The sequence below is a fragment of the Natator depressus genome, chromosome 1 (genome assembly GCF_965152275.1).
Source record: "Natator depressus isolate rNatDep1 chromosome 1, rNatDep2.hap1, whole genome shotgun sequence".
NCBI lineage: Eukaryota > Metazoa > Chordata > Testudines > Cheloniidae > Natator > Natator depressus.
In genome coordinates this window covers 307,413,305-307,439,287 of record NC_134234.1, presented here as the reverse complement: position 1 = coordinate 307,439,287, position 25,983 = coordinate 307,413,305, and the positions used below count along the sequence as shown (strand labels likewise).

At 41.6% G+C, this 25,983-nt stretch overlaps 1 protein-coding gene across 1 annotated transcript in view; it reads left to right on the top strand.

The window, feature by feature from the left end:
- The window catches only part of POT1 (protection of telomeres 1), a 146,459-nt gene that overhangs the window by 41,225 nt on the left and 79,251 nt on the right, over positions 1–25,983 (top strand). Inside the window, exons 5-7 of the mRNA XM_074942355.1 lie at positions 2,798–2,908; positions 9,360–9,407; positions 13,156–13,270. Of these exons, the coding sequence (XP_074798456.1) occupies positions 2,798–2,908; positions 9,360–9,407; positions 13,156–13,270 (274 nt within the window). The remainder of the gene's footprint in view (positions 1–2,797; positions 2,909–9,359; positions 9,408–13,155; positions 13,271–25,983) is intronic.

The following is a 25,983-nucleotide window of genomic DNA, read 5'->3' as shown; positions in this document are numbered from 1 at the left end:
CAGTCTAGATTCATCTTCCAAAAGCACTTTGTGTTTACCTTTTATATATAGTTGGGCACATTTTAAACACAGCTTTGCATTAGTGTTCCATCAGTGTATCAGACTTTCTCAAAGTTGTGGCTATGTATAAGAAGGGAAGAGTGATACTAAATTGGCCAGCCTAACTTTACATATCTACATTCATAATTTAAATAATTAAAAAGAAATTGTGTTACTTACTGATTTTAAAAAGAAAAAAGAAAAGGAGTACTTGTGGCACCTTAGAGACTAACCAGTTTATTTGAGCATGAGCTTTCGTGAGTGAGCTGTAGCTCACGAAAGCTCATGCTAAAATAAACTGGTTAGTCTCTAAGGTGCCACAAGTACTCCTTTTCTTTTTTCTTTTTACGAATACAGACTAACACGGCTGTTACTCTGATTACTGATTTTAGGGATTGGAACAGGTGAAGGAGAGGCCCTACATTTTTTATATTTTGAAGTAAAATAAATAAAAATTCCTAGCACGTAAAGCAAGAGACTGAGCATCTATTTGTGAAACTCTGTCATTGATTTGCTGTGACCGAGGGCAAGTCTCAACTTCTCTCTGCATTAGTTTGCCTATTTGTAAAATTTACCCACCTTTGAGATCTGTAGCAGTATCACAACAGGGGAAACATGCCCAGTTTTTCCCTTGTTTCGTTCTTGCCCTCATTTTCTGCCTTGTCTAAAATATAGATTTACAGCTCTTTATGGCATGAACCATATCTATCTATATGTTCTGCAAAGTACTTACTTTCCTCTGGGGACGGTACATTGAGACATTGCTTGTCCTGATTCTGCTGAGATGAGTAGATGTTCCAGTAATGCTGCTGAAACATATTGGTGAGTTTGGAGTCTTTCCATTGAGAGGAAAGTATTTTAAGATACTGCATTGGGAATGAGGAGATCTAGGGTCAATTTCCATTTTCCCACACAGATTCCCTGAGTGACCTTGGTTAAATCATTTAGGCCCGGATTTTTAAAGGTATTTTAGGCCTTGCTGTGCTCAGCATTGCAGCACCTAAGTTTAATTTTCAAAAGTGACTTAGGAACTTAGACTACGTACCATTGACTTTCAATGAGGCTTAGGCTCCTAAGTCACTTAGTGTTGAAACACTGAGTGGAGGTACATAAATCTGGGCCTTAGTCTCTCTGTGACTCAGTTCCCCTCTGTAAAATGGAGTTGATAATATTTCCCTTTCTCTGTCTGCCTTGTTAATTTAGACTGTATGTTCTTTGTCACAGGGAGTTTCTCTCACTGTGATTGTACAGTGCCTATCACAAAGAGGCCCCATTCTTGGTTAGGGTCTCTAGACACTACTATGCAGATGCTAATAAATTACAGTGAGCGGACACCTAGAATCATAGGGTTAGAAGGGACTTCAAGGGTCATCTAGTCAACCCCCCTGCCAAGATGCAGGATGGGTCTAAACCATCCATCATAATCATTATGTAGTAAACATTCTGTGACACCTTTGTTCTCTACATCATGATGTTGTAGTTAATTTCCAATTGTATGATCTCACATTTGGCTAAACTCCACTATTGCATAATCTGCCATTGGTGAATGAGTAAACCAGTTGAAACTATTCAGTTTTGGTTTTGATGCTAAATGTCCTCCCCAACTGAGGTCCTGACTAAAGTGTGTGTGTGTGTGTGTCACATACATTTTTGATGTGCCACTTCTGTTGGATGCATCACTATGTAAATAGTTACCTCAGAGGTGTAAAATAGCTGAAGTGTGCAGATGATGGAAACTTCATACTCATTTTCATTCTCAACCCAGGAAATATATAAATCTTTTTTCTTCTCCTTTCCCCCTGTGACTAATAACTTTCTTTCTTCCTTTTTTGACAGGCCAATGGTACAACATTCTTCCTCAAATAGACTCATTTCATGCAAGCATATTCCATTATGGGTTTAGTATAGTTTTGAAATCATTGACATTTAAAAGCTATTTTAAAAAAAACCCATAACAGAGTGTCTGTACAAAAGGCAGTCTCCATAAAATAACTTCCCTTTGGCTATATTCCAGATTGACTGTTGGGCAAACAGCTTTGTTTGAAAAAGAACAGGGAGAGAGATTGAGGGGCATATGTGTGTGTGTTCCTGATTTAAACATTTACATTGAAGAAGAATCTTTTAAAAACGTTCATACATATATATTATTCAGCTTGGAATTTTGTGTATAAATTATACCACTTGCAAATTACCTATATTGTTAAAGGACCCGTGAATGTGTGATTTGCACATTTCAAGGACGTGGAATATTTGTATCTTGTTAGTGCCATTCTCTAGGCTAGTCCCTAGAACACTTGATACTTTTATTTTTGATAGTCCAGTAGTTAGAAATTCTTTTTCAAAAGATGTGCTGCTTGCATATTCCTGCATTTTGAACTTTTTGAATTATATTTCAACAAAAAATATTCTCCTCCTTTCCTTCAGGTAGCATTTCTGATTTTGCTACTGGTGGTGGACATATTTTTCTTTCAAATAAGGAGAAGTAGTAAAAGTGGTGGGGGTAGGGGACCATGGCTATGCTTTATATTACGAACTACTTTCATTGTACAAACAAAGGTATGAGACTTGGGGTTCCAAACAATGTCTGAAATAAAGAAAGGACACATTTTTCAAGGGACTTTGTAGACTTCTAAGCAGAGGTGAAAGTAAAGCCAAAGACGGTTGGTGGCTGGGGGGCAAAAGGGGCAACGATGTTAAAGTGCTGCATATCGAATAAAGAACAATGTCAGTTATTGGTTTAATTTTGTCTTTTCAATAGGACACCATGATTGTAGCTGGATTTAACTTGGCTAAGTCCTCTTCTGCAAATGAAGATGACCGACACTGCTGTCATCTGGAAGTATCTGAAGATACAGGATCAACCATTTATGTACGTGGGTACACAGGGTTCAGTTTTCCACTTTAGATGTCCAAGTTGTCATTAATTTGTTGTTTAACAGAAGAGAAAAAGTACTGATAGAAAAAGCACATTACTGTAAGTACCATAGGCTATGTCTACATTGTGCAAGTGCTGACTACGGCGGTGTGAATTGTGGTGTGCACCAAAGTGCTGTGCTATAACTATCCTATGTGGACACTGCTGGCGTGAACTGAAAGGTACCTAGTTTGTGTTCCCTTAGTACTATTTGAAGAGGACTATGTTAACACTAACGAGATACCTTTTAGTTCACGTTAGCAGTTGGACAATTACAGAAAAGCACTTTGAGTGCTGCAGTTCACTCCCCAGTAGTCTGAATTGTTGGGCCATGTAGACAAGCTCATAGATTGTTTGCTTACTAAGAAATAGCCAGTTATGGTGCAAAACCTTGAAAGTTTTTAGGTTTGAGAGGCACTTCATGGTATGTCACTTTATATAAAAAATTAAATGTAAAAACATACTGTAATGCAAAATTAAGGTTGTACAGATAACATAGTTAATACTGGCTTTGACTTTTTAAAGTTCATACAGCAATGTTCATTTGGACATATGGCAGACACGTTTCCTAGCCCATTTTTTCAAAGTGGTGTAGCTTGTCAAGAAAATTTATACTATAAAATATACAGGATGTGCAATGGGTCCTGGTTTTTCCTTGCTGTAGGAATCTGAGAATTGGCAGGGGGTGGAGATGGGAATCCTATCTGCTACAGCCCTTTTATAAAGCTGTGGAAGAGTAATGGGTATCTTAAAGTGCTCGATCCGGCCATGGGAGAATTTCCCCGATGCACACTTTATGCAAGGCAGTTTATACTGCCCAGTGAGGCCACAGATATAGATGACATGTTGAGGGAAGGGCTGACATGGCAGGGATGTATCAGGAGCTGTGGTTGGGGTCAGAGAGTGTAGTGCTTTGGCGATTCTGCCCACAGGCAGCCAACAATGGGCTGTTGCAATTTACACAGCCCTCCAGAGCTGTCTGAGTTACTCTGTGGACTGCACTGGTCCTGCAGCAGCCAAGAATTGAGAGGGTGGGAAGGTGGTTTAAATTACCATAAATTCCCCAGTACCTTGGCTATTTTAGCACGATGTTTCTTAGCCCTGGTCTATACTACGAGTTTAGGTCAAATTTAGCAGCGTTAGATCGATTTAACCCTGCACCCGTCCACACAAACAAAGCCATTTTTGTTGACTTAAATTTTAAAATCGATTTCTGTACTCCTCCCCGACGAGGGGAGTAGCGCTAAAATCGACACCGCCAAGTCGAATTTGGGGTAGTGTGGACGCAATTCAACGGTATTGGCTTCCAGGAGCTATCCCAGAGTGCTTCATTGTGACCACCCTGGACAGCACTTTGAACTCCGATGCACTAGCCAGTACACAGGAAAAGCCCCAGTAACTTTAGAATTTCATTTCCTGTTTGGTCAGCATGGCGAACTCAGCAGCACAGGTGACCATGCAGTCCCCCCCAGAATCGTAGAGTGTAGAATGTTTCTATGCTCTCCCTATCATCTCTGTCCCTGAGGTTATCGCAGATTAGAAGGCAAAAAAACTGCACTCGCAATGACATGTTTTCCGAGCTCATGCAGTCCTCCTGCACTGATAGGGCACAGCTTAATACATGGAGGCATTCAGCGGCAGAGGCCAGGAAAGAATTGCTGTGTTTGCTTAACAGCAAAAGTATCATGCCTCGCTAGTGATCCTACCCAAGCCAGGTCGCTGTGTCACATGCAGTCCACGCTGTGTCAGCCTTGGGTGGGGGCATGACCACTTTGTGAGCAGGAAGGCCATAGATATAGACATTGCATTAGGTAGCTTCTGTAGCTAGAGAAAACATTCCTGTGCATTCGGCAAAGTCTGTGGCAAAAAAAGAGAAGCCCCATTCAAGTTGGGTTTCCGTAGTGTAGTGGTTATCACCCAACATGCGAAAGGTCCTCAGTTCAAAACCGGGCGGAAACAGGTCACTGTTTCTTTCTCTGACTCCCCTCCTGCATTTTTAGTCTTAGAACAGACCGCGCTGTGAAATTTTACTTTGAATTATATCAATTATGAGTTAGATAATATGGAAGCTCTCTCAAAGTTGTAGTCCTGGGTTCCTTACCCTTTCAACTGCTCTGATAAATTAACATTTTTGTTAGGGGCGGGGGAAAATTTTCATGAAGCCTTTTATAGAGACTAAATGCTATCTAGGACTCTGAAATAATCTTAATGTGGCCCATAGAGTGCAATCCTTTGTTCTGGATTTGTCATTCCACAAGTTGAACTGCTCCTTACTACTGTCCAGGCTTCATGAGTCATGGGAGCAAGGGGCAGGCTGGGATAGGTGGGACTGCATGGTGCTGCCGCCTGGGAGAGCAGCCTGAGGCAGAAGCCTCCAGCTCGCATGATATTCCAGGCAGGACTGAATCTCCATGAGACAAAGCTTAAAGAGGAGAATGACCTGGAATCACTCCCATTCGGTGCTCTAAGAGAACGATAGCCATGTCTGTCCAGGGGCCCTGATCGACCTCACCGAGGTTTGCCAGGAACACCCAGGAGATGTACGACTGCTATAAGTCCTACTGCACCGTCTGCCACGAAGACAAGGAGCTGCTGCTGTGTAGCAATGCAGTACCGCATCTGCCAGCAGCACCCAGGAGACATACGGTGACAGTGAGCTGAGCGGGCTCCATGCTTGCCGTGGTATGGCAAGCATGGCAGCGGGCTGAGTGGGGCCGGTGGCCGGGACTCCGGCTGGCAGGAGCCAGTGGACGGAGCCCCAGACTGGCGCCCCAGACTGGCAGCAGGCTGAGCTGCTCATCCCGCTGCTGGTCTGGGGCTCCATCTGCCAGCCCCGCTCAGCCTGCTGCCTGCCTGGGGTTCCGATCATCCAGGCAGGCAGTGGACTGAGTGGGGCCGGCGGACAGGCCCCCGGAAAAAAGGCACGAAACGATTGTCTGCCGTTGCTTTCACGGAGGGAGGGAGGGGGGGCCGATGACATGTACCCAAAACCACCCACGGCAAAGTTTTTTGCCCCATCAGGCATTGGGAGCTTAACCCAGAATTCAAATGGGCAGCGGAGACTGCGGGAACTGTGGGATAGTGCACCGCTCTGTAAGTCGATGCTAGCCGTGGTAGTGAGGACGCACTCTGCCGACTTAATGCTCTTAGTGTGGGCATACGCAATCAACTGTATAAAATCGAATTCTAAAAATCAACGTCTGTAAAATCGACCTAATTTTGTAGTGTAGGCGTACCCTTAGAGGCACAATGTAAAATCTCACCGTAACTATTCATTTCCAGGCTGTTGTGGGGTTATATTTTTACCTCTGTAGCATTAAAGGGTATGTTAATCTACAGTTAGACCTCTCATTTTTCATGTATTAAGAAAAAAAATTGTTTTAATAATATTAGCACTTAAATGGTGTTGGCCTTAGCTACTTCTAACTTACCGAGATGTGGGAATGGTAATTATCCTCTTTTGCTTCTGCTGCTGTTTATTATTTATTATTTTTTATTATTTATTATTCATGTGTTTACATAGCTACGACTGTATCTTTTCTATTGAAAAGATATTAATGTTCCTTGCAGGATCTGCGATCTTTATTTCAGATGTGTTATTGTCTTTTGTCTTTCATAAGCCAGGCTCTTATAATCTTTGCTGCATTTTAATGACAATTTTTCAATATCCCTCATGCAAATTATCCAAGCAGCAGTTCTAGTACCTGGCAGGCTAAACAGTGAATGTATGCATTTTTCCCTCTAGAAGCACTGTTGTGATATGAAATGAAGTAGGACTGTATTATGGTGTGCTGAAAACATTTTAGCTAATGGCTACTCTGATCAGGCTTAGAGATGATTTTTCAATTACTTATAACTTTTATTTTAAAATTTCTCAACCCAAACCATACACCAAACAGCCTCATTAGTGGCTAATTATATGCTAAGTATCAAGCTCCAAACTTCTGTTTGGCAGGAACTTTTTTTAACTGATTTTTTTAACTCTTTAAATTCAAAAAAGTTGAATGAAATTTTGGCTCTAAAAAACCTGTATGGGTTATTTAAGGCCACTGTAGAGTTGTTAACCAGTGAAAAAGAGTTATAATGCAAACTGTTTTGTTGCATTAGTTGTTGGTGACAGTGATGATGTACATATAGGATGCTTAAACACACTTAAAAGTAATATACATGAAACAATGGGTAAGGTAAAGTATTAGCCACTTTGTGTAATATAATTTCTTAATCACAACTAGCCACAAACCAATGTCAAACATCTTACTATAATTATTTATAAATAAAATAGTGCTTTATTAGTTGTAAAACAAACCACATGCTAAACAGATATATTGGTAGACTAGGGGCTTGTCTAGATGAACAGGTAGTTTGCAGCAAGGTATGATGTAAATCTATCCCATATTAGCCTGCCGTACAATAAATGTCCATGTGGACCCTGTTGTTGTGTTATAATTCTGTGTCTTTGGTTCTAGTCGTCCAAACACATTAACTTTACTCACAAGAGTAGTCCTATTGACCAGTGTCTTTTAAATTAGCTTGCATTTTTTTTACGTTAGTGAACCAAATATCAATTTTCCAGATCTTTTAAATTGCTCATAAATTGCTTAAGCTTGCTGACTATTTGAATATTGAGGGATGTAGAATCAGAAATTCAGGGCTGGAAGCGACTTCGAAAGATCATCAAGTCCAGCCACCGGCACTGAGACAGGACCAAGTAAACTAGACCATCCCTAGACATCCCTTGTCCAACCTGTTCATAAAAACCACCCATGATGGGGATTCCACAACGTCTCTTGGAAACCTATTGCAAGTTATCCTCGTCTTTAACTATTCTTAACCTAAATCTCCCTTGCTGCAGATTAAGTCCATTACTTCTTGTCCTGCCTTCAGTGGACATAGAGTACCATTGGTTACTATCCTCTTTATAACAGTCCTTAACATATTTGAAGACTGTTATTACTTCCCCATTTTGTCTTCTTTTTTCAAGATTAAACAAGCTCAGGGGTTTTGTTAATCTTTCCTCATAGGTCAGGTTTCCTAAATCTTTTATCATTTTTGTTGCTATCCTGTGGACTCTTTCCATTTTGTCCACGTATTTTGTAAAGTGTGGCACCCAGAATTGGACATTGTACTTTAGCTGAGCCCTCACCAGTGCCAGGTAGGGTGGGACGATTACTTCCCGAGTCTCAGATATGGCACTCTTGTTAGTACACTCTAGCATAATATTTAGCCTATTTTGCAGCTGCATCACATTGTTGGCTCATATTCTGTTTGTGATCCACGACCATCAGTTACCAGCTATTCCTCATTTTGTATTTATACATTTGATTTTTCCTTCCTAAATGAAGTGCTTTGCATTTGTCTTTATAGTATTTCATTTTGTTGAATTCAGACCAGTTCTCCAATTTGTCGGGGTCATTTTGAATTCCAATTCTGTCATCCTAAATGCTTGCAACCCCTCCCAGCTTGGTGTTAGTCACATATTTTATAAGTATACCTTCCATTCCATTATCCAAGTCAGTAATGAAAATATTCACAAGTACTAGACCTATGACAGACCCCTGCAGAACTCCATTAGTACACCCTCTCCGCGAACCATTGTTAAGTATGCTTTGAGTATGGTCTTTCAAGCCTTAGCTGAGTTAGCTCAGTATGGGGAGAAACTCATGGGGAAACCTTGCTCAGTCCCAGTACTACTGCTGAGGTGGTGCTGGCATGAGGGAGAGTGTGATGGCAGTGGAAATGGGGATGCTGAGATGAGGCTTGGGAGAGTCATTTCCTGGGGGAGTAGGAGACTCAGGGTATGGGGCTGGGGTTATTTGTCTCCCATAGGTTCTTCAGTGACCCAGTTCCTGGGTTTGTGAGTGTCTCGCACTCGTTACCAAGGGTGCTGGAACATTTTTTTTATATGGGGGTGCTGATAGCCATTGAACCCCCAACTGTAAACACTGTATATAATAGAAACCATTTCAAGCCAAGGGGTGCTGCAGCACCTCCCATATCCCTAGTTCCAGGACTTATGCTCATTATTGTTTCTCCTCACACAACCCCAACATGGCAGGGCTAGGAGTCAGGACCCCATTGTGCACGTAGGATTTGCTCAAGGACACATGCAGGGCATAGCAGGGACCTGAACTCTGCTCTCCCCACTTCTAGGCACCCAGCACTGGCCTTTCTGTTTTTATGTAAGGCTAAGTCTTACTCTTGTAGTTTCATAAATTATGAAGGAAAGGAGAAAAAAGGCATTGTGTTGGCTTTTCTTTTATCACCTGAAGTCAGACTTGTGTTTTGTCGGAGAATAAAGAATTTTAAAAATACTTGCGTAAGCAGTTTGAAATTGTATTTGTTGTTACAATTACTGTCCTGTTTTCAGATTTGTAATCCATAAATCTGCTGACTTTCTTCTCCTCAGATTTATACTAAGCCAAGTACAGTCACAGCTTCAGAAACAGCATCCATGGTGAGTTTATATTCTAGTAGTTTTTTAATTTGCATATGTAATTTAAAAGGTTCACTGAATGTGAATGAGTAGAAAATTTTTCTGTCTCCTTTACTGGAACATAATTTTTAAGTGGCCATTTCTTTGGCTTTGTATTTTGAAAATGACATGCATGGAAAATACACTAAAAGTTTGTAAATAGTACTTCACACTTCTCCAGTGCGTTTCTTGCCAAAATCTTTAAAAGTGCAACTAGGGCCCTGATCTAGGACAAACTCCTGCACCCTACAAAAGGTCGACTTAGTTGGGGTTCACACAGGTTCAGGAGTCCACCCATACACAAAACATTGCAGGAATGGGACCAAAGTAGGTATCACAGCACCCTTGTGAAGTAGGAACATGGATCACTTTACTCACCTCTGAAAAAAAATGGACTTCTGGGTTGGAACACAGCTTTTTAACAGGGCAGAAAATGAAAAACAGAAACTGAAGTAGGGGAACCCAAACTCTTCCAATTCCTAGAATTTTTGTTTCTTTTGGGTTGGCAGTTATTTGAGTTAGCTTAATATTGGAAGTTTTTCTTTCTCTGGTGAAAGATCTCTCTCCCTTGAATGCTTAGCCAGACAGTCGGCCATAGCGATTGTTTGCCATTTGGTCCATTCCTGCGCAACTGCAAAGGCTTGACGGCCTGAGAGTCCAACATCTGAACAGACTTGATGAACCCATGTAATAGGGGGTCTGCCTCTGGGTCGCCTCCACCCCTCGGTTGGTGGAATTTTATCCCAGACAGGTCACCCGGAGAATGGCGTTTGCTGGAACATCTTGTGGCATCCTTGCAACATGTCCAAAAAACATAAGGCGCTGCCTGTGGACAATGGCCCCAGTAGTCTGTAGACCCGAGCAGCCATAAACATCTACATTGCAGATGAAGTCATTCCACTTTATGTCCAATATACGACATTGACATTTTGTTGGAAGGCCATGTTTCGCAGCTGTACAACAGTATGGGAAGGATATAGCTCGAATAAATCCTGAACTTGGTTGTCATACTAAGATGATGTTGATTCCATGTCCGTTGTAAACAGCCCCTGGCGGATACCGTGATGTCAATCTGATGGAGAACCTCGGTGTGAGAATTGGAGGAGTTGGTAAGTGTAGAATCCAGATAGCAAAAGCTGGAGTCTGATTCAACAGTTTCGTTGTTCAAAGACATTGGAGTCGCAGGTGGACCTGGTCCTAGATTTTGCAGTTTTGTCTTTGACCATGAAACATGGAGAACAATCTTAGCTGACTCCTCCTCCATATGCTGGAGTGCCTCACGAAACCTGTCGGGGCTTTGTACTAAAAGAACGTCATCAGTGCAGTCAAGGTCTGCGAGTGAGAGATCACTGATCTCAGTGCCTATGGACCTGACGGAATGCTGCATTATGAAATCCATTGCCCAACAAAAGAGTGTAGGGGCCAAAATGCAACCCTGCCTAACACCAGATATTGATTTAAAAGGCACTGACATCCGGTTCCCCAGACGAACATGGGCAGTGGTTCCATTATGCAGCTCTCTAATCAAGTCCAACAAGTCCTACGCCCTGTGAAGCCTTCTGTAATGCGACACAGTCTACTGAATCCAATGCAGCCTTAAGATCAACATACACTAAATGCAGGGGCTTCGTGAACTCGCAATGTATCTCTGACAACAAGTGAAGGGCCAGAATGGCGTCTAATTCCTCGTAAAGCCTGTTCCTCGTAAAGCCTGACCGTTGGGGACAATGTTCCGATGTAGCAAAGGCTCTCGGCTTGCCAGCAAAAATACGCAAGCACCTTCTCTGGAACGAAGAGCAAGGTGATCGGCTGTAGCTCTTACAATCACTGCACGGTCCCTTGCCCTTATGGAGTGAATCCTTCCAGGCAGTTGGCAGGGTTCCAGTTCTCCACACCAGACGAAAGATGGCCAGAAGTGATTCTGGTGCAGGATCAATAGCACATTTTAGCAGCTCTGAGGGGATGTCATCAGTACCGGCTACACGTCCGTTTTTCAGTTTAGAGATGGCACACTTTACTTCATCCAATGTAGGTGCATCAGTACAAATGTCTGGATCCACCCAGTGTGAGAGAATGTCACCATCCGATCTACATGGATGGCCTTTGTTGTCATTCACGATGCCGTTTGTAGTGACTATCTGTTGACCGCTAAGGTCGCAAATGGTGCGGAATGCTGACTTAAAGTCGCCCATGGCTAAGCCAAATTCAGCATCATCCACCACTTGGTTATAATATGCCTCACGATCGCAGAGTGCCAGGGTGTTAAATTTTTGCTTCAGCTGATTACGAGTCTGCTTATCACTACGCTGGCGGGCTGCAGCCATCAATTTAATTATCTGGAAGGCCTCCTCTGATAGCCATGGTCAGCGTGCTGCATGCCTATAGCCAATTGTCTGCTCAGCAGATTGGTTGAGGATAGAAGTGAACAGGGACCCGGCAACATCCATTGTCTTGCAGAATAGCTGGAGCCGAGAATCTGTGGCTGACATCAATACAAAACCTGTTGGCTAAATCTGTCACACGGAGAGCGTTGATGTCAAACCTCTTCATCACAGAGGATTTACCTGCTCGTTGGAGCATCAACACCATACAGGCAACAGCTAAATGGTGATCTGTGTTCATGTATTCTGCACCACGATATTGAAGGTAAAGGTGAAGGATCCTTGAGCCTATATTTGTGCTTTTCACAAGTTAGAGCTCTCTCTACTTTACTTTCCTTTGATTTTAAAAACACAACTTGGTTCTTGTTGGACACTGGCCTCCACCTAACACTGCCTATTGCAGTGATTGATTTTTAATTGAAACATCCATAGACCTACAGAGTGGAAATCTTGTTTGTAAGATATTTTTAAAGAAGGGATAATTATATAATTCTTTGAAAGTATCACACAGGATTCTCACTCATCCACCCTCTCCCTCCCACAGTTTGGAGATTCAACTTTTTGAGGTATGACCTGGGTCTTCCATCTATGTGTCCATTTTATGTTGTTTTTTTGTAGGAAATGTTTTATAATTTCTTTATCATCTTCAGTTAATTTGGGGGAAACTGTTGTTTTTTTGTTCATGAAAGGAGCTGGCAGGCACATTGTGGGACTTTATGTTGAGGGATGCTCAGTAAGACAGAGCCCTTGAGCTAGCCTTCAAGTACCTCAGAGGTTCAAAAATCTTAAATTTCCCTGGATGGCTGTTGCAGGAGATGTGAGACTCAAGAGCAGTAATGATGTGTGGTATCTCTGCAAAGAAGAATTACAAAAATATTATATCAGATTACTACTGCATCTTTAAAATGTCCTCAGATGCCAGCACGATGGCTAAAGTTAAAATTGATTAAAAATATATTTTCATGTGTTCTATGTCATGCCTATACTGTTTGCAGTCACATAGAGACAGGCAAATTCAAATAAGTTGAATTGATTAGTTTGTATTTATAACAAGGAAAATACAATCACAGAAAGAAATGGAGAATGAAAATCAAATCTCTCCTCATGCTTGCTTGCTGCCTGTGGGTAGTGGACATATTTGTTTTGAGCTCCTAAAATGAATGAGGTAGACTCCTGCTCTAACACCTGAGGGGATTAGACTAGATAGTGCTTATTTTTTTAAAAAAATGGCAAGAAAAGGGCAGGATTTGCGGCGGGAGGGTTAAAAGAAATAATTTTGGATTGATGATTTTTTTTTTTTTTGGAGTAATGTTTTCATATGTATCCACTTTTTTATTGTCTCTTTCCAGCCTGTTGCACCAAAATACACATATACACCTCTGAGTCATCTTAAAGGCGGAACTATAGTCAACTTGTATGGTGCTGTGAAATTCTTCAAGCCCCCATATATAAGCAAAGGAACGGGTATGTACTGTATCAAACAGAAAATTTAAAATCTCTTAATATATCTCAGGCTGTCTGGTGTGGTTCATGACCATGAGTGACAACCTCAGGGCAGACTATGAAAAAGTAGGGCAGGCACCCCAACCTTGCTGTATGCTCTATAATTAGATTTCACCAACCCAGTAACAAATGTGGACTCCTGAAGCACTCTAACAGTCTTTCCATGGAGTCACAGACTGTTGCATTGAGCATTCCAGTCTGTCTTGCCAGCCAGGCAAGCTGGACTTAGTGATAGCTTGTTGCCAGACATCAAAAATCACAAAATATTTGGGTTGCTTTCAGTCTTAAGAGACCAGTCATTTGCCAGAGGTCAATTTGTACCTCAGATCTCACACCAAAGACAACATGTGTAGCCAATCCTTTGGTAAACTAAGGCTTTATTAACTAGGAAAAAGAAATGAGAGAGTTATTTACAGGTTGAAGCACGCAAACATATATACCAAAATGAGTTACAGTCTATGGTTTTAAAAGGTGACAGAGTTGTAGCAATCTGTCAGCACTAAATGTCTTTTAGGGCTGTGTTCCTGGCAGACCAGGTCAGTCCAGGGCCAGAGGCCAATTTACTTTCTATTTGGATAGAATGAAGTAATTGTTGAATACAAAAGAGTGTATAGGGTGTTTAAACTTCATGGAAACTAATGGGCCGTTACTTGTACTGTTCTCACTTATCTGTTCCTGTACAATGCAATAGCATACATTTACATTGTTTTTACACCTGTGAGTAAATAACCCATCAAACTCCAATGTGTAAAGGAGCTATAAATATGGATTCAAGAAAGGATGGACTCTTACAGGGAAGTGTGCCAGATGCAAAGTTGGGCTCCCCAAAGACAGACTGGATACCCTGAAAAGACTTTTTTTATTTTATCACTGCCACCATTTGGAGTTACAAATTGTGATTTATCTGTACATATATTTTACCTGCTTTATTATCTCAATAACTCTCACTTTTTCTTCTTATCTAATAAATCTTTAGTTAGTTTACTATAGAATTGGCTGCCAGCATTGTCTTTGGTTTAAGATCTGGAGTACCAGTTGGTCTGTGTTAAGAGACTGGTCTCTTGGGACAGGGAGAAATCTGATGTGGTGTGGTAACCTTTTGTCACAAAGTTCAGTTTGTCTGGGTTGCAAGATAGACTGGAGAGGCTAAGGGGACTGTCTGTGACTCCATGATAAGACTGGTGTAATGATCCAGGAGTTCACATTTGTTATTTGCTTGGTGAAATCTAACTACAGAACATACCACCAGTTTGGGGTGTCTGCCCTTGTTTTTTGACAGTCTTCTGAGATAGGCTCTTTCAGTGGTGAGCCACTCCAGACAGCATGACAAGGGACAACCCATGTTGACCCTCAAGAACTCTGCTTCTGTTTCGCAGCTCCAGCCCTGTAAGAGTCCAAAAGGCAAAAGAAATGAAAAAATTTCTTGTTCAATATCCTTATTTCCTTCTTCCAGAATTCAAGCTTGATGGGACTTTTTGTATGTAGCCTCTTCATGGGTGTGAAGGGGCAATTAACAAAGTCTTGTCCTAAAATGGCCCATATAGTTTTGATAGCCTTCTTAATGAGCAAAAAGAAAAGGAGTACTTGTGGCACGTTAGAGACTAACAAATTTATCTGAGCATAAGCTTTCGTGAGCTACAGCTCACTTCATCGGATGCATGCAGTAGAAAATACAGTGGGGAGATTTTATATACACAGAGAACATAAAACAATGGGTGTTACCATACACACTGTAATGAGAGTGATCAGGTAAGGTGAGCTAATGGGGGGGGACCTTTTGTAGTGATAATCAAGATGGGCCATTTCCAGCAGTTGACAAGAAAGTGTGAGGAACAGTAAGGATGATTCCTTCTTAAAAGTTAACAGTTTCAGGGAAAAAAATTGTTTAGAGTTATAAAGCAAAAACTTAAATATTACCTTATAGCATGTAATAAAGATATAATAAGTGAGATTGATGCAGGGAAAAATTTACAAGCATTTAATAAAGTCTAAACACATTGTTATAAGTTCAACACCCATTTTCAGCATATTAACACACAGGTGAAACAGACTGGTTTCCTGTGATGAATTTGTCAGTGCTTGGCTGAGGCCAGAAGCTTTGGTAAGAGCTGGTGTCTGGTCAGCCAGCATCACAATAAACAAGTGGGTTTTTTTTTTAGGCCTTTCGCATTTACAGCATTAAAAAAAATTAAAAAGCCATTTTCAATTTATTGATATTTTCATGCCTTTAGCTATGGAGGGTAAAACTAAGGAGAATAACAGAATGATATCTGAGCTTTATTCCTCAAAATAGAGCTTTTAAACTTTCCCTATTTTGCCCAGTGTGTAAGATTCAGTTTGGACAGACGGGTGGAGAAAGAAAGTAGAAAATGGATACCTTACGGTAATAGTCCATACAAATTAGGGCAGAAGATTTGAAGCCCAGAACTTATTCTTGGGGGGAATAGATTGCTCTGCTACTGTGTATAATAATTCTTTTTTGAGATTTTAACAATGAATGCAATTATACTATGCTGTAAATGTGACACCGTTGTGTCTCTTATACAAAGCAGCTGTTCAGAGCATAAATTATTCATTTTACTCATAATGGGAACACTTGTTGTTTGTGGTGTCATGCCCAGAGGCTGTACTCAAGTTCGGGTGGCCCCATTGTGATAGGTGCTCCATAAACACAGAGGTAGACAGAGTGCCTGCTCTATTTATTCAGAGTGAATCGAAAGCCTATGCTGGTTGTTCAAAGGCTTCAATATATTTTAAGGATTTTTTGCTAACTGTGTTACCACTGAAAGGGAAGGTAAATTATCTGTTGTAACGTCTCTTAAAGTTAGAAGCCTGATTTATGCATTTTTAGCATCAGTATAATTATGTCAGTTTAGGTGTGATTTTTTTTTTTTGGTAACTCAAATATTTATAAATGTTCAACCCCTAGCGTGGACCCAGTTATGTTAATAAAAAGATGTCTTATTAGGGTTGCCAACTTTCCAATTGCACAAAACCGAACACCCTAGCCCCGCCCCTTCCTCAAGGCCCTGCCCTCCCTCACTACAGTCCCCCTCCCTCGGTGGCTCGTCTCCCCCACCCTCACTCACTTTCACTGTGGCAGGGGGTTGGCGTGCAGGAGGGGGTCAGATCTCTAAATGGGGTGAGTGCTCCAGGGTGGGGCCAGAAATGAGGTGTTCAGGGTGCGGGAGGGGGCTCCAAGCTTAGGGGTGGGGCCAAGGGATTAGGAATATGGGAGGGGTAGGGGGTTGGGGTATGAGAAGGGTGAGGGCTGGGGCTGAGGGATTCGGAGTGCGGGAGGGGACAGTGGGTTGAGGCAGGGTTTGGAGTGCAGCAGGGGGTGGGGCTGGGGATGAGAGGTTCAGGGTGTGGGAGGGAGCTCTGGGCTGGGGCAGGGAGGGTGAGGGCTCTGGGCTGGGTTTAGGCTTTGGGGTGCAGGAGGGGACTCTGGGTTTTTTGGAGGCTAAGGGCTGGGGTGCAGGAGGGGGCACGGGTTCTGGGCTAGGGGTGTAGGCTCTGGGGTGGGGCCGGGGATAAGGGGTTTGGGACATGGGCTTACCTCAGGCATCTCCCAGTCAGCGGTGCAGCGGGGCTAAGGCAGGCTGCCTGCCTGTCCTGGGGCATCATGCTGTGCCCCAGAAACGGCCAGCAGGTCCGGCTCCTAGGCGGCAGGTGGGCAGGAGGCTCCGCAGCACACCCTGCTCTTGCCCACAGGCACCACACACCCCTCCAAGCCCCCATTGGCTGGGAACCAGCCAATGGGAGTGCGGAACCAGTGCTCGGGCAGTGCATGGAGCCCTGTAACCCCCCCACACCTAGGAGCAGGACCTGCTGGCCACTTCCAGGGCACAGTGTGGTGCCCCAGGACAGGAAGGGACTAGCCTCCCTTAACTCCGCAGCACCGCCAATGGGACTTTTAATGGCCCGGTCAGCAGTGCTGACCGGAGGGGCCAGGGTCCCTTTTCAGCCGGGTTTTCCGATCAAAAACTGGACACATGGTCACCCTATGTCCTATGCCAGTTTAGAATATTTCTCTTCTCATATGGGAATAGCTCTATTGGTATAAAACACCTATATATTTGTTGTACCAATAAATTAAAAACCAGCAGGATCTTATTAAAGGGAAAAAGGCAAAATACCACATTTATTGTGAATACAGAAAGAATCATAGTAAGCAGTTAGTTATAGCTATAACATTCCATTCAATCTCATCTTTATTCACTCATTCATTCATACAAACACACACACACACACACAGAGGTTCTGCAAGGTTGTTATCATAGTAAGCAGTTAGTTATAGCTATAACATTCCATTCAATCTCATATTTATTCACACATTCACACACACACACACACACACACACACACACACAGAGGTTCTGCAAGGTTGTCATCATAGTTACCAGCCTTAGAGTTGCTCATGCCAAGCCACTGGCCAGGTGGCCTGGACATGAGGAGGGAGCAGGGCCTTGTCAGATGCTCATCTGATGCTCCTGGAAGTTGGTTTGCAGAATCAGACCCCAAAGTTCTCACTTTTTAAGAGTCTATTTTTATAGGAATTTCTTCCTATGCCAGTCTATGGGAATTGCTTCATCATGCTGTTGCTGAATCAATCAGCAGATAGCACATTCCTGACGGCTCCAAGAAGTTATCTTGTTCTTTGGTTCTCCCATTCTTGAGGCTGTTGGGTGGATTCCAGTCTGCCCTCCGGGGGTCCTCTGGTTATTTCCACTTGACGCCTTCTTCAGCCGATGGACACTGGATTCTTAGGCTGGCACCTCCCTGATCATTCAGTTGTTATCCACACCAAGCATCCGTCCACATACATCCTCTATCTCTATTTTAATCACAATTGTTAATACAACAAAAGGGCGGGGAGTCTCTGGGTGCTGTTTCTGTTGTTAGAGTATTGCTTTGAGTCTCTGTGAATTGCTTTGAGAACAGATTCTGTCTTAGAATGTACTAACACAATTAGCAGCTTGCAAGTTTCACACATAGAGGGAGAGAAACAGTACCAAAACCCAAGAGACCTCTTAATTAGTAATACCCTGGAATTTAAACTATGGGGAATCAAACTCATTTGTGATTTTAATACAGAACTTCTTTAATATGATCCAACATAATCCCCCTTTTGACACTAAGATTTATAATCGTCAGTGTCACTTTCTATGTAGCCTATTCAAGAGAAGGTACTGTGAGGCAATTTGAGTTTGTGATTCCAATTCATGCCACATACACGATCCTAGTGATGTATCTTTACTACAAGGTTCTGGGGCAACAGGCAAGGTGAGGCACACCCACTTTTGAGGAGTCCATTCGGTACAACCTCTAGTGTCCAATAGCTTCCCTCCCTCCCCAGCCCACTGGCTCGAGGTCCAGGGTAGCCAGAAGGATCCCACGTGTAATATGGGGAGTGGGCTAACCTTCAATACCTTTGCCTCCAGGGACTGTTGGTGTGCAATTTTGACAACAATTTCTCCCATTAACAAGTCTGGTTTTACAATACTGGAAACATATTGCATCCATTCATATTGATAAGTGTCAAACAATGATCTCTTTCTTTGTTTTAACAAATGCATCAAACCCTTAATATTTCCCAATATGACCCAGAACATTTCGTGTTCCAAAGTAGCTAGTGCAAGTATCTGCATTTCAGTGCATCCCATAGCTATGGCTGTGTGGTTTCCTATTTCTAATTTTTTTTTTTTCTTATGCATAAGCCATGTGGTAGTATTAAGCCATTGCCAAAGATTCCATCGGGCTTTTAGGTTACCCAGACCAATTTGGACCAAGTCTACATTGGCATGTACTTGTTTTTGTGTCAGGCTGTCCTGTAGCTGGGTCAGAGAGCTTAATTTATTTTTAAGTACCTGCAGGTCTTTAGTATTTTTTTTTTTTTTTTTAACACACAACAGTGCTAGCAACAAGACAAAACATAGAACACAAAACACAATTTCTATTGTGACAGTAGATTCATGGTATTGGGTTGCTTTTCAGCTGGCATCAGCTTTTCCTGATTTTCTGAAAGACAAAAAGAACATGTTTCTACCCCTTTTTGGGGTGGCAGATTATTGCTTAAAATATTTCTTTTACAAATACCCTTGCTGATTGCAGGCAAAACAGAGGAATTGCCCCCGTATTTTCCTGTTTTTGTTCTATAGGCAGGCCAGGTTTCAATGGCTTTTATCTTTTAAGGGTTATGGGGAAATTATCCCACTGTTTAGTCATTAAATCCCTGAGTTTTCCTTCTTATACAGAAGACCAAGTTTATAATGTTTTTCCTGCTGTGTTAAGCTTCAAGTTTTATTTACAGGTAATAACTGAGAAGCATCATTACCATACGACCTTAAAGGGTTTTTCCAAAAATCATACACACTATATGTTGTTACAGGGATACTTATTATCATTAAATTTATTAAAATTATCTTGTTATCCCATGTCTTTTATTTAGACAATTTGTTTGCTGACCAGGTGTGTCCTTTATCTGCAGCTCCTTTGTGCTGCTAGTTCTTTCCTTCCTTTATCATTTAGGTAATTTGCATTTTCACAGACACTTCCTGCTTTTGGATTTAAAGCCATCAGCAGCTCAGAGACTCTATCTTAAAAGGGACACAATCAACTTTCACCAGAGTTTTGATTACTTTTAACTTCTGCTTCCAAAACACACAGCAATCTGAAAAAGAAAACCCAACCTATTGTGGCTCCCTTTGGAGCCCTAATAGCATTTTAATTAAGTAGCATGGTACGTTTGCATTTCTTTTGCCCCTTCTACAATATACCCTGCGCATGTTCTGGGGCAAATGCACATTCCTTCCATAGTTTAACTTCTATAACATTATCCATATCAATTTTTACATAAGGTGTAACTATTTCTTTTTTTTTGCTTACAGAGTTTTCATGTACCTTTATCAAAGTGACAGTCTGATTACTCAGAGCCATTTTAAGACTCAGTGTTTCTAACATTGCTTCTTTTTGTTTTGTGCACCTCACCCCTGCTGTTGCTTCAGAGGGCCACTGTCTTTTTTAAATTTCGTATTTATTTTTTTTACTACAGCTCTCATCTGCTATTTTGTTACAAAATCAAACGAACAAACAAAAACCAACCAACCAAACAAAAATAATCCAATTTTTTTTCTATTCTCCAGATTTTGACTGCCCTGCTGCAGCCACAACTTAAAAACATTTTAAATTTTGTAAAGCATTGAGTTACCTTTTAAGGGTTAAATGCCAAATCCCAAAGCCAAACAGCACTAATTACCTGTGTCTAGCAAAAAGGTCTGTCAGTTTTGCAACTTTGAATTAAAGAGTCAAATGGATTTTTAGTGGCATTATTTAAAACAAAAACAAAACCAACTGGTCCTTAGAACTTTACATATTTACACACACACAGATAGATACATACACATTTTCTTTTCTTTAACATCCCTTCCACGTTGCTCTGTTTTTTTACATCTTACATTCCCTTTATACATTTGAGGCAGTTAAGTTCCAATAGAACCCCCTTATGTTCTTTTAGCAAATTTGACTAAATTGTCCAGTCAAATGATTTTAATCAGTTTCTTTTGCCTGGCTAATTTACAGACATTCCTTTGGAAAAGGGCCCATTTTTCCCTCAGAATGGCTGCAAAGAAACCAAGAATGCTCTTTCTCTAACACTTCTTTTTTTCCTTTTTAACATTTTCACAAAGTTTAGCTGCTTAATTCCCTCCAGCCTCTGCAGAGTTAACTTTTTTTTTTACTCTTTCTCTTTGTAATTATGCCTGGGGGTGCCATACATAGGACCTTCTCCCCCTTTACCTGCCTCCCTCCAGCCTCTGCAGAGTTAACTTTTTTACTCTTTTTGTATTCCTGGAGTGCCTCTTTCACTATTTTCAGCTGGCTTTGGGTATTTGTAGCCAGCACCTTCCAATTGTCTGCTCCCTTTTCCGTTTGTGCCTTTTCCTCTTTACATGAAGACAAGCGGAGGGAAGAATCCTTACATGCCTCCCACAACAACCAAATTGCTGCTGCATCTCTTTTGGCAGCACTAGAAGGTTTGTATATGAGGATATACTGAGCCAATCTATCCTCTAGGTCCGAAATAGTGCAGAGATCAGCTAGGGCTTGTTTAGTCCAAGGACTGTGCCCAAATTTTTGAAGGTTTTGTTTAAAAGGTGTAATTTCTTTAACAAAAGGTGAGGTTGGAGTTCCTTCTGACTCCATTCCTCCCTCTGGTACTGGCTTACCCTGTTTTCTTTTAAACATCTTAACATGGATATTTCAATCTCTTTGTCACTGCTGGTATTACTTAGCAAGTGACACAGCCTAGATTCTGAAATCATAGCTTAATCTATGCGTTTTTCCCCTGCTACCTTCCCGGAGGCCAGCAGGTCCCCTGCTACCTTCCCGGAGGCCAGCAGGTCTGGTTAACCTATTTCTCCCTGCTACCTTCTCGGAGGCCAGCCGGTCCGGTTAACCTGTTCTTCCCTGCTACCTTCTCGGAGGCCAGCAGGTCCCCTGCTACCTTCTCGGAGGCCAGCAGGTCTGGTTTAATCTGTTTTCCCTGCTACCTTCTCGGAGGCCAGCAGGTCTAGTTTAATCTGTTCTTCCCTGCTACCTTCTCGGAGGCCAGCAGGTCCCCTGCTACCTTCTCGGAGGCCAGCAGGTCTGGTTTAATCTGTTTTTCCTGCTACCTTCTCGGAGGCCAGCAGGTCCCCTGCTACCTTCTCGGAGGCCAGCAGGTCTGGTTAACCTAATAGAAATGCCTAGCTCACTAGAGCTGGCGGTGTGCACACCAATATTTACAATAACTGAGGTTTTTTACCAATATTCCCCCTTTCGCAATTCTCCACCAAAATGTTGTACCAATAAATTAAAAACCAGCAGGATCTTATTAAAGGGAAAAAGGCAAAATACCACATTTATTGTGAATACAGAAAGAATCATAGTAAGCAGTTAGTTATAGCTATAACATTCCATTCAATCTCATCTTTATTCACTCATTCATTCATACAAACACACACACACACACACAGAGGTTCTGCAAGGTTGTTATCATAGTAAGCAGTTAGTTATAGCTATAACATTCCATTCAATCTCATATTTATTCACACATTCACACACACACACACACACACACACACACACACAGAGGTTCTGCAAGGTTGTCATCATAGTTACCAGCCTTAGAGTTGCTCATGCCAAGCCACTGGCCAGGTGGCCTGGACATGAGGAGGGAGCAGGGCCTTGTCAGATGCTCATCTGATGCTCCTGGAAGTTGGTTTGCAGAATCAGACCCCAAAGTTCTCACTTTTTAAGAGTCTATTTTTATAGGAATTTCTTCCTATGCCAGTCTATGGGAATTGCTTCATCATGCTGTTGCTGAATCAATCAGCAGATAGCACATTCCTGACGGCTCCAAGAAGTTATCTTGTTCTTTGGTTCTCCCATTCTTGAGGCTGTTGGGTGCCCTCCGGGGGTCCTCTGGTTATTTCCACTTGACGCCTTCTTCAGCCGATGGACACTGGATTCTTAGGCTGGCACCTCCCTGATCATTCAGTTGTTATCCACACCAAGCATCCGTCCACATACATCCTCTATCTCTATTTTAATCACAATTGTTAATACAACAAAAGGGCGGGGAGTCTCTGGGTGCTGTTTCTGTTGTTAGAGTATTGCTTTGAGTCTCTGTGAATTGCTTTGAGAACAGATTCTGTCTTAGAATGTACTAACACAATTAGCAGCTTGCAAGTTTCACACATAGAGGGAGAGAAACAGTACCAAAACCCAAGAGACCTCTTAATTAGTAATACCCTGGAATTTAAACTATGGGGAATCAAACTCATTTGTGATTTTAATACAGAACTTCTTTAATATGATCCAACATAATGTTATAACTATGTCCATATTAGAGGGGTTGTACTGTTTTAACTCTACACGTATGGGTAAAATATAACTCTTGTGTGCTATTGAGTTATCAGGAAGTGTAATAATAGTCTTTCCTGTGGACAATTGTGAAACATAATGTATAACAAAAAAATAAGTCATGAAATACTGTAATTTAGATGTCAGATCTTTAAAAATGGATGCAGTCATTAAATCAGGAATCAAGAGCTAATAGTAATCCATCTGCCATTACAGAGATCGTAGCATATGTTTTGCTAGTTTTTCGCTTGAAATTAAATTAAGATGACTATCACTACTTTCATGTCAACATATTCCTTGATACACTCTTGTAATATAATTTTAGTATATATGTGTATAACCTATACATTTCAGGGTCCTTTATTTAAGATGAGTTAGTTGTCTATTGGTTATTTTATGTTGCTGGTAGAGAGCTCTGTGAGAGAGTCAAACAGCACTGGTTGTGTTTTCTGAAAATGATCCTTTTTGACGGTACTGTAGACTAATACAGGAATAAATGTAGAAGAAGAAGCTCCAGCTGTTCTATGTTATGAATATTATTGTGGCTGTTATATTATACACCATTCCTAGGTATACATAGACAATAATTGCGGGAAAAAATTGGAAAAAAAAATCTTTGCCCAAATCTAATTTATTTTGACTGGGGGTGAATAGGTATTTGTTCCAACATGTAGAGTTGGAAATATATTATAAAATAATTAATAAATACGCACACAGCTATGTATATATTATACATATTATACCTTTAATATACCTTGATTTTTTTACTTTATTCACAGAGATATGTTTATATTATATGTATTATACCTGGTATACCTTGATTATTATATTATAGTATAGTAGATCATAGATGCTGTTTTTGGCCTAAGAAAATTAAATGGTAAATCTTTTCATATAAATGCATAATATTAGGGCCACAAAACATAATTTGGGTCATCCAATCTGATGTCTCTCTCCATGCCTCTTTTTTTGAAAATCCATCATTCCCACTGTTAGGAACCTTGGGGTTGAGTTCCCTCAGCTGATTCTGGGGCTAGCCGGTGCAGCCTTCAGGCAGGTTAATGAATCCAGCTGGCCTGTGGCAGAATGGTCTGATTGGACAGTCCACCTGAACGACTGAAGGAGCCAACAGGTTTGCATTTAAGCGCAGCAGCAGGTTTCTGGCTGCTCAACACTTACACCCGGAGCTGCGATTGCTTGTGTCGCTGCCTTGCTCCTGCCTTGTTCCTGTACTATTCCAGTCTGCTGCTGCCCTTTTCAAGTCCTGCTCCCGTGCCTGTCTTCTGACTCCAGGTCTAACCTTTGGCTTGATTTCTGTTTCCTGATTCTGGCTTTGGCATGTGCCTCTAGCTTCTCACTCCTGTCCTCTAGCTGTAACCACTAAGTCAGACCACCACATCCCAGTCCTGATACCCTCTATGCTGCATAACATGTTTTAGATTATCTGTTGTCTTGGTGTCTGTCACCTCCCCATCTAATCTCTTACTTTATCCAATTGCTCTTAGGGAGGAAGGGGGTAACTGTATGAAAATCTAGTATATTGTGCTCTATTAAAAAGTTGTGACTCTCTGGTTACCTTTTCTAGTTCAGAAGTGTTCTGTGAAGCTCAACAACTTGGAGCATATTCTGTGGTATCTGCGTGCCTGGCTGTAGATAGCAGATTTCTTGGTGTATTTGGGGTGGTTACTGGATCTATCAAGGTAGGTGTGGTGATCTGTTAGTTTCTTGTGTATAGTTGTCTGTACGGTTCCATTGTTGGAGCTGAGTGTGGCGTCAGGAAGTTGCTGTTAGTGTGGGAGTGTTTAAGAGAGAGTTTATTGGGCGGGTGGTAGTTGTTGAAGTTGTGATGGACATGTAAGAGGGAATTTAAGCTGTTTGTCCAGAGCATGAAAATATCATTGATGTCTCTCAGATATATCACTGGTTTTGCAATGCATTTGTCCAGAAATGCTTCTTCAAGGTGGCCCATGAAGAGGTTGGCGTATTGGAGAGCCATCCTCGTACCCATGGCTGTTCCCATGGTTTGGACAAAGGGTTTGTTGTTAAATGTAAAATTGTTATGGGGAGGATGAAATGGATGAGTTTGATGATGTATTTGGGGTGGATATCTGAGAGTTTTCCATTGTGTAAATATTTGAGGTGGGCAGCTACGCTGTTATTGTGAGAGATGTTGGTGTATAGGGAAGTGACATCCATGGTGGCAAGGAGGGTGTTCTGACAGAGATTGTTGATGTTTTGGAGTTTGTGGAGGAAGTCAGTTGTGGCTTATTACAACAGTCTGTAACCCACTAACCCCACTTTTTGTCCTATGATTGCAGAGGTGTTAATGGGACACTCTATCATGAATGGTCCCTTAGAATATGTGCTAACTCCTTATGCTAAACAATCGGTTCAATCTTGCATTTAGCTGTGACACATGGAGTACCTTTCCCAGACCCGAAGAAGAGCTCTGTGTGGGTCGAAAACTTGTTTCTTTCACCAGCAAAAGTTGGTCCAATAAAAGATATTACCTCACCCACCTTGTCTCTCTTGTGCATCCTATGGCACTTACAGTTTGAGAAATAAAGTGCTATGTCCATCTTCATTTTTTATCACGTACAATTCATGTTTTATTTATAGTATCTTCAGTGGCAGAGCCTCCCCTCTTCTAAAAAACCTTATAGGTGTTCTGTGTAGAAACATAGTGTATAAATCCAAGGAAACAAACCAAAAAATCAGCAGTTCATTCTGTTATTGCTTAGTAGTTGTCAGAGATAGCATTTGTTGTAAAA